Source organism: Octopus bimaculoides, chromosome 3 (assembly GCF_001194135.2).
Source record: "Octopus bimaculoides isolate UCB-OBI-ISO-001 chromosome 3, ASM119413v2, whole genome shotgun sequence".
In the NCBI taxonomy this organism is placed as follows: domain Eukaryota; kingdom Metazoa; phylum Mollusca; class Cephalopoda; order Octopoda; family Octopodidae; genus Octopus; species Octopus bimaculoides.
Genome location: NC_068983.1, coordinates 106,269,738 through 106,279,899, shown reverse-complemented (window position 1 = coordinate 106,279,899; position 10,162 = coordinate 106,269,738). Strand labels below are relative to the sequence as shown.

The window sequence follows — 10,162 nt, the reverse complement described above, 5'->3', positions numbered from 1 at the left end:
CCCTTAACATAGTTCTCGGGGATATTCAGCGTGACAGTGTGACAAGGCTCACCCTTTCAATTACAGGCACAACAGAAACAGGAAGAAAGAGGGAGAGAAAGTTGTAGTGAAAGAGCACAGCAGGGTTCGCCACCATCCCCTGCCGGAGCCTCGTGGAGCTTTTAGGTGTTTTCGCTCAATAAACACTCACAACGCCCGGTCTGGGAAGCGAAACCGCGATCCTATGACCGCGAGTCTGCTGCCCTAACCACTGAGCCTCCACATATATATATATATATATATAAATATACTCAAAATACATTAAAAATATATAGATATAAACATATATTAAAACTGTAATGAAAATATATAGTCACACTTTTAAAAACGATATTAAAATATGAAATTAAAATATAACATTGTAAATCCAAAAGTTTTGTAACTCGCTTAAAATCTAGTTATATAAAAATAAATCCCTTTAGAAGTATAACATCCAAAGATGTGAACCCTTGGATGTTATACTTCCAAATGAATTTTTATATACCTAGATTTTAAGCGAGTTACGAAACTTTTGGATTTACAATGTTATATTTTAATATCGTTTTTAAAAATGTGACTATATATTTTCATACAGTTTTAATATATTTTTAATATATGTTTATATCTATATATTTTTAATGTATTTTTAATATATTTTTAGTATATTTATATATATATATATATATATATATTTAGCACATAATCTGGTGCATATGATTTTAAAACTGAATATATTTTGATAACTTATCCTTTGTCTCTCTTTAGTATTTCTCTATTTTTCTATAGCTCAGTTACACTGAGTGCTTCGATGTGACCTATATATAGAGATAATTCTATCTCCAAAAAATATCGCACACGCACCTTCATTTTGGGATCACCAATACTTTATTATCTCCTCTGCCTCCTAGCTCTCCTGTCTAACTACCTTTGTCCAACCAGTCGCCATGATTGACCACTAAATCCACAAGAATTTTTTTTTCATTCTCTCTCTGTTTATATCATGTTCCTTTTTGTTGAAGAGCATAGGCTTGGAACATAAAAGACTTTCTCACCTTCCCGAGCGTCAAACTAATACACCTGTTTTCGTTTTTTGTTTTTCTGCAAATTTCAACTATATATATATATATATATATATATATATATATATATATACACACACACACACACACATGCACATACGCATGCACACACATGAAGTTTGGCTGAAAAGTTCATAGGTTCATCAAAATACTCTCAAGGTGTATTTTTCAACATATTTCCCCTTGCAGTTCACACATTTCTTCCATCTTGTTGGTCAAAACTGCTTCCATGGCAAGTGTTTTTTTCATGCTGAGGAACAGACGATAGACAGATGGGGCCAAATTAGAATAGGGAGGGTGATCAACCATTTCAAAGGCACAATCATGCACAGCAGCCATTGAGAGCAAGGACTTGGGTGCTGGAGCATTGTCCTGATGAAACAAGATACCTGTCGTCAGTTTTGCTGGGCATCTGGTCTTGATAGCCTTCCATAACTGCCTAAGCAAGTTGGTATAGTACTCTCTATTATTGGTGTGACCCTTCTGAAGATAGTCAATAAACAAAATACCTTTTGTGTCCCAAAAACCTAAGGTCATCACTTTCCCTGCAGATCAAATGACCTTGGCCTTCTTTGGGACAGGTGAGGAGTGTTTCCACTGCATGGATTGTCTCTTTGTCTCTGGTTAAATTGATGAAGCCAACACTCATCGAGGATTAAGAAACATTCAAGGAAACCAGCTGAATCTACCTCAAAGAATGTCAGATTTTCTCATGTGATCAGCCTGGTGCACTTTTAATCAAGTATCAGAAGTATTGGCACCCACCGAGTAGAAACCTTTGTCGTGACAAATTTATTGTGCAGAATATTCTCAACTCTCTCACAGGATATGCTAATAGCATAGGCTATTTGATTTGTAGTCAGTCACCTGTCATCCATAACCATGTGATGAACACAATCAATGTCTTCGTCAGTGGTGGCAGTTGCAAGACATCTACACATTGGGTCATCTTCAAGACTCACCGTTCTCCTCGTAAATTCAGCTTCCCACTTTTGCACTGTTGATAAAACTGGAGCGTCATCCCCTAACGTAGCAACCATATCAGCTGAATGTCCTTGGGGCCTAAATCCTTTTTTTTCTACAGGTACTTGACAACACCACAATACCAAATTTTGTCCATTTTCAAGAGAATCCGCTACTAGTTACTTTTGAAGTCTTCTTTGAACAGTCAGATGTCATTTTACTTGGATAAAACCAGTGCAACTATTAAGAAGAACTGAAATTAATGCCTGTAAGATTTCACAGCTCTAGCAGCATTCCTTCATAGTCAGCCTTTGAATATTTCAGCCCACCTTCATATATCATCATCATCATTTAACGACCATTGTCCATGCTAGCAACACCACACACACACACACACACACACAATACATTGGCTGGCTGAGGCTACACAGTTCTACACAGTGAGATAGAACTGAAAATCAAATGACTATATAGCAAACTTCAAATCCACACAGCCATGCCTGAGTATATCATTAGGCCATAAATAAAAATATAATTTTAAAAAATTAAAATAACAAATAAAAACTGAGAGAAAGAATAGAATTGAACTAGAAAAAACTTACCAAATCACTATAGTGATCAGAAAAGAGTCCTCCTACCGTCACATTGTCTCCACTTAGACTAAAGCTATAAAATAGAAATTTTAAATGGTCAAGTAAATAATGATCAACGTTTTCTGGTATAATTACATGTATAGTCTTCAGCAAGCTTTAAAATATTAATCCATACTGTTAATGAGGTAAATCTACTTGGTTTAGTTTTATTATGGTCTGTTGTGTTGTTACAGTCATCTGCTAAACTAGCAGTGTTAACACCTAACAGCCAAATCTCTCTCAAATCACATTTTACCAGGACGCATTGGACACTGTAACAGATAATATAAAAACTCCTAAAATTATGGGATGGTCACAGCAAGAATGCCTTTTATTATAGGTCTGCAAAATTAAGGTTGACCACCACAAGTTCCAATCGCTGTTTTGTGGTGGCAAGCATGCATCAGTGACCCTAAGAGTTATGCCAGTAAAGCACAAGCTCCTGATAGGGCCTCCTGTGTTGGACATGTCAAAGGATAGAGGCCAGAGAATTATGAACTACCTTTTTTGACACACACACCACCCTCAAAAATAATACTTTCAAGTTTTGAAACAAGACCAGCATTTTTTGAGGTGAGGGGGAAATCAATTACATTAATCCCATTACTTGACTGATAGTTATTTTATTAATCCTGAAAGGATGAAAGGCAAAGTTGACCTCAGCAGAAAAACAATAACACTCAAAATATACAAACTTAGACAACTACAAAATGATTCTGTTTATTTAATATTAACCCAAGTTAAATACAGTTGTACCTACAATTACATATCTTCTTGATATAAAGAGAAAATGTTAAACAAACAACAGAAATATGTGGAGAATTTTTGATTGGGAAGTTTCATACAACAATTTGTATGACCTCTGGCTGATAGTGGTAGTTGTTATGAAAGTGATAATTATGAAACACTGTACATTTATTTATTCTTTAGTCCAAGGAGGAAAGCAACACTACCACTGACCAATTAGACTGCTGAGACTAATAGAAGCTTGGATTATTAGCTGTTGGGAAAATGTGGGCAGAGGGAGAATTCTAGAACTGTGCAGAATGAACTATGTGTGTGCTTGTAGATTTAATATTGTTTCTATACTTTAACCTTGAGCACACTGCATTTTCTCTAGAATTGTTTACCCTGTTACTGCCCTGTTATTGCAAGGGAAACATGATGCATCTACAGAACTCATAGGGCGACATGATGCACCTACAGTGTGTTAAAGGTTAATACTGTTACAATAATAGATATTAGTTTATAATAGCACTTATATTTTTATTTGTGTTAACTTTGGTTAGCTGGTTCATAAGCCTGTATATTTGTTGGAATTGTTAGAGAAATTAGAGTCTTTTACGGTTTTTTACTGGTTAGCTTTCCAAACGATAAACATCAAAAAATGGAATATTTTAACTTGGTACACAGTGTTGCAAGTCAATTAGTTGTTTGTCAAATGAAACAACACAGTGGATGTTAACAAGCATTAATTGAACTCACGGTCTTTTGATTAGTTGTTAAGCTCTTAAGGCATTTGGGCATAAATGTTATTTTAGCATTTTTAATAAATAAAATCTGATGCTACTTACCAATTTTGAAGTTTCTCTGGCAACTGACTTTTTAAAATGGAGGAAGGCTTCTGACAACCCTGAGAGAAATACGTTCCCAACATCAAAATACTTTCATTCAATTGCACAAAATGTTTTCTCTGAAAAGTAAAAACAAAGAAATTAATCAATTTACTGTCAAAAGAATATTTGAATACCAACAGAGACATTTTTTATTGCTTTATTTAGAAAAAAAATAACAAAATAATTATGAAGTGTCAAAGTTTAGTTACTGTAAATATATTGTGTAATCTTTTTCTTACAGATATCATCAAAAAGATAACTTATCATCATCATCATCATTGTCTACTTGGTTGTACTGAGAATGACCTGAGGAAATTACTGGGTATCAAAATTACTGAATGGTATATAATAGAGAGATGGCTGAATGGGGAGAGATATGTGATGTAAAAACTTGGTTGGTATTAACTGAGAAAATGTCTCAACATATTCTCTTAAAACATGACCACTGTCGAACATGTACACTTACATTATACATCCAGCAGAGAACTAACCTCATTCCTTTCTAACCTTCACATGTCCTCTGCATTCAGGGCCCACGTCTCACTACCATTGCTGTCCGCATACATGCATCATACAAACTTATTTTCACGTGGAAAGAGAAACCAACAGGGGTAACAGCTCTCTGAATTTCCTCCGTCTAATTCTTATTCTAGTTATCACACTCTCCATGCATCCTCCCTCACAACTAATTTGGTTCCCTTCGTAGTAGAAGTTACCTACTACCCCTAATGAGCCACCAGGGAATTTGAGAGAATCAATTTCCAGAGTCTTTAAAGTTTTTATGGATCCTGTGCATCTTCCACATATGAAAACTATTTTCTCTGATAACCTTCCTATTTATCAGATATATACTTAAGGGACAATAAAAGTTTAAAAAGACTCAAATTAGTCATATGGCACTGTAAATTAAGACATTTACACACTATAGAAAGAGCTACTTTCCAGTAGAACCTCTTCTTAACATGAGTCCCACAACCATGAAAGAAAAATGGTACTCATTTTCAGTGAGAAGAACAGCAGCAAGTAATGAAACGCAGAGTAACTTTAGTGACAACAGTAGGGATCAGTTGTTCAACAGCTTAATTACTCAATTACTACTTCCCTTCGGCTTTTCTATTCAATTTTATGTCTATCTTTAATCATAATATTTAAGAGTGAAAAGAATAAAATCTTCATTGTAACACTCAACAATTCTTTACTTCCCATTTTTTTAAAGAATTAGAATATAGAAAAAGAAGTCAAATTACCTTCACTTCATCTAAATGAATCCCACTTTGTTCAAAATCAAACAAGAAGAGCTTTCCAACTCTCTCATCAACACTATCTATAGGAATAATATCACCAGTTTCCAGAACATTCTTCAGTGCCTGGTATAGCTCCACATTAGTATTCAAACTGTTGGGTAAAAGAACATTTTACTTTTGTAAAACAAATCACAAAAAAATTAACTTCATTTAAAATTTTTAACACATTTCTGTATTCAAAAGACATTGGAACCTCTATTTAACTAGTTTTGGCCTATGGATTGCTGCTTTTTTTTTTGTGTATGTGTGTGCGTTCTTTTTTTTTTTTTTTTTTTTTTTTTTGTATTCTTCAACAACCAATGAATAATATGCTAGGTTTAACAATTTATTCTTTCAACTCACTTTACTGTCATCAATCAATAATTAAAAAACAAAAAACAAAAAAAAAACAGTTAAATGAGATGTGAATAAAAGTAACCAGACACCGTCTTACCATTCAACAAGTCCTGACAAAGCAATGCAGCAGTCTTCAGCACTTTTTGTATAGGCTTCATTTGGGTGTGCAAGTCGAATAAATTCGGACTGAAAATAATATAAAGCTTAAAATTAACATATTGTAATTGATAACTTTAATCCCAACCTATAGTCCATATTATCTATGTTATACTAAGACCAAACTATGATAAAGTATATGTATACTCTTTACTTGTTTCAGTCATTTGACTGTGGTCATGCTGGAGCACCGCCTTTAGTCGAGCAAATCACCCCCAGGACTTATTCTTTGTAAGCTTAGTACTTATTCTATCGGTCTCTTTTCCCGAACCACTAAGTTACGGGGACGTAAACACACTAGCATCAGTTGTCAAGCGATGGTGAGGAGACAAACACACACACACACACACACACACACACATATATATATATATATATATATATATATATATATATACGCCGGGCTTCTTTCAGTTTCCGTCTACCAAATCCACTCACAAGGCTTTGGTCGGCCCGAGACCATAGTAGAAGACACTTGCCCAAGATGCCACACAGTGGGATTGAACCTGGAACTATGTGGTTGGTAAGCAAGTTACTTACCACACAGCCACTCCTGCGTATATATAATTATTTTATGCAATTAAATTTTGTTCAAGATAATTGACTACTCAAATTCCCACAATCTCTTTATTTATACCAATATAACAATTCTGAAAATATGAAAATATTTACTCTGCTTTTATATGTCAGTAATTAACAAGAGAATTATATATACTTATAAAGAGTATGCTTTAGTGACGTACTAATGTGATCTACTTACATTATAATACTTACATGAAGTTAGAAGTTAGAAAACTACTAGAATATTTCTTGCTAATCATATAGATTAATCGAATAATTGCTTCTCTTAAATAAACGATTTTATCCCTTAAATACATATTCTTATCTTAAACATTTTAATTTCAGCAACCACACTGTAGAAGTCATTCTATCAGTTTAATAAAACACAAAGCTGTTAATTTCACTTTGAATTTAAATATATTTCATGAAGGGTTGAAGTGTTTCTGTTTTTTCCCCTTTCATCACACAACTGCAATCTGACCACTGACAAGGTTCAACTGCAAAATGGAATGATACACGAGAAAATGTAGTTCAAGATATACAAAACGACAAAAGATGGTCGTAGCCAGAACACCTTTGATTATAAGTCTACTTGGCTGAATCAGGCTGACCTGGGACTAAAAAACAGCTACCTCATCTCAGAAAATAAATTAACAGAAGCTATATATGGCCATGCAGTTAAGAAGATCACTTAACAAATTATGCAAACTAGAGCTGTGTCCATGACCAGGTTGCAGTAATGCAATCAAAATTTTGACACCTCATGAAGTAAATTTAAAGTGAATTTAACAGCTTTGAAGGTTATTAAATGGATAATATAGCTCTTTCATGATGTAGTTTCTTCAATTTTAACATACAATCTCAGATCAAGTTACTTGCTTGACTTGTATAACTTTGATGCTTGTTAAATACATACAACTTTTAAGCCAGTTGAAATATAACTGGTTTTAGCCTAAGGGATATTTTTTTTTTTTTTTTTTTTTGTATTCTACTACAACCAAAGTATATGCTAGGGTCAGCAATTTATTCCTCTCAATTTACTGTCTTCCTCCTTTAGCATTTAAACCAGCCATATCTGGTCCTGATATTTCACCTGTCCCATATTGAAACCAGCCAGATCTAGCCTCTCACACCCACCCTACAATGTCATCCTGAAAATAAGCAATCATATTAAGCCCACCTAGTGTAAAAGTTTCTATTTTTTTACTTAAAATAGATTATTCAGAAAGTTTAATTTTTTCTGAGATATAATAGTTACAAAAAAATTCTAGTCAAATGATTCACAAAATAAACAGTAAATACTCACCATATCAGCAACACGACATAAAGAATCTGAAAGACTGTCAAAAATTTCAACCATTTTTCGTTTACGGTTTGGACTGAGTGCTTCATTGACTAATTCATTGATAGAATTTTCCACATTCTCTTTCAGAAGATAAAACCCATTGTGATTTCTTAACTCAGGAATACCAAAAAGACCCTTAAAAAAAAAAATTTTTTTTTCACTTTTGTTGTTATTTTTATAATTAACAAGATGACAGAAACAAGCACAAGAAAAAAAGAATACATATATATCATCATCATCATCGTTTAACGTCTGCTTTCCATGCTAGCATGGGTTGGACGATTTGACTGAGGACTGGTGTACCAGATGGCTACACCAGGCTCCAATCTGATTTGGCAGAGTTTCTACAGCTGGATGTCCTTCCTAATGCCAACCACTCCGAGAGTGTAGTGGGTGCTTTTACGTGCCACCAGCACGAAGGCCAGTCAGGCGGTACTGGCAATGGCCACGCACAAAATGGTGTATTTTATGTACCACCTGCACAGGTGGCCAGTCCAACGGCACTGGCAACGATCTCGCTTGAATGTCTTTACACGTGATGAACATGTGTTTACCTGTGTATGTGGGTGTGTACCTGTGTATGTGTGTGTGTGTGTGTGAGTGAATGAATTAATGAATGAAGGCAAGCATTTATGCAAATATCAGTATAATATACATGGATGTATTCTTTTCTGAGATGGCTGTATGTGTTTGTGTACAGGTGCATGAGTTTATAGAACCACTTTTATTACAACTGACTAAAAATTCTGTTCAATCAAACATACTGAATGCAATGAAACCAAATGTGGAACAGAAGAGAAGGCAATGACAGAAAAGCCAGAATGTATGGACAAAAGAAGCAAGAGTCTGATGATAGAAACAGCATAATTGGAGTGAGGGGGGAGGAGGAGTAACAGGAAAGGTGAACAGAAGTACCATAAAAACCCATGTAATTTGTGCACCTGGGTAATTTACACAGGTGATTTTAAGATAAAAATTGTTAAAAAAAAGCTTCAACTCATGTAAAATTTGCACCCAAAAGTTTTCAGAATTGCCGATATGGCCAGGTGGAAAAGGTTTTCAATTTAGTTGTATTTAGCATAATTTCACTTACTTATGATTAAATTTTATTAAAATTTCATTAAATAAAAATAATTTCTGTTCAACAGGTATTATATTAAAAGCTATTAAATTACAAAGCGTTTGTGTGGTTTATAATAAGCTTCATTTTACATTTCTTGCCCACAAAAGATTATGTCCGATCTTTAGCATACTGTTGTATGTCTTCTCAAATCACAGGAAAAGTTGTTGATAATAATTACCAACAAAAAAAAAAGCTGATAAATATGCACGGGTATTGCAAATTAAGTTTAATTACCAATAAACATCAGCTTGGATGACACTTTACTCAACTGAGTAAAATATGTAAAATATGGCCCGGACCGTGATTACCAGCATGAACGTCAAACTTCAAAAAGTATTTAACCATTTAATGGTTTCAGTAAATTTATACAGAAAAAGTAAGGTTTATACCTTCCAGCCTAAATAAAAGTCAACTTCATTATATTTAAGTCCCTATTTTTTCTGTAAAAACTTATTCTGACATTAAATGAATTAACTTCCAGTACGAATGTTTACGTTTTGTAGGTTTTTTTCAACAAAAAAATTTTCTAAAACATTCGAGAAACGATCAACTCATGTAATTTACGCACCCCTAAGGTTTATTTTTATTTTTGCGAAAAAATGCGTAAATTACATGGGTTTTTTGCGGTAAGTGGTGGGTGACATTGGAAGTAGCGCAAAAGAGAGTGATGACTGGCAGTACAGAAAGAATGAAAGTATGGTGTATTGAGTACAAACAGATCCATTGCAGTCTCTTATAAATAGGCCCAGGGATGGATGAGAAGGAATGATGAGCAGTATGAATAATGGAGAGATGAGTGATGGAGGGAGATGAGTCATGTGGTGGAAAGAGGAGTGATGAAGAGAGATGAGAGAAAGGAAGATATTATAAGATCATAATATGAATAAAAAATAAACACTAGCACTTCTCATTTCCTTTTTTTGTTTTATAAGTTTCAGGTTGTCTGACTATTACAAAAACACGAGTGTATACGGTAGACAGAAGGACAAAAATGTTGAGCATGTTAAATGAAATCACACACACACATAT

General features: G+C 34.1%; 1 protein-coding gene across 3 annotated transcripts in view; it reads right to left on the bottom strand.

Moving 5' to 3' along the window:
- LOC106879897 (mitochondrial intermediate peptidase) overlaps positions 1 to 10,162 on the bottom strand; it is a 46,955-nt gene that overhangs the window by 22,527 nt on the left and 14,266 nt on the right. For all 3 annotated transcript variants that reach the window (XM_014929645.2, XM_014929642.2, XM_052966432.1), the window contains exons 3-7: positions 7,972 to 8,145; positions 6,046 to 6,134; positions 5,556 to 5,703; positions 4,267 to 4,385; positions 2,663 to 2,726 (exon numbers count right to left, since the gene is read on the bottom strand). In XM_014929645.2, the coding sequence (XP_014785131.1) occupies positions 2,663 to 2,726; positions 4,267 to 4,385; positions 5,556 to 5,703; positions 6,046 to 6,134; positions 7,972 to 8,145 (594 nt within the window). The remainder of the gene's footprint in view (positions 1 to 2,662; positions 2,727 to 4,266; positions 4,386 to 5,555; positions 5,704 to 6,045; positions 6,135 to 7,971; positions 8,146 to 10,162) is intronic.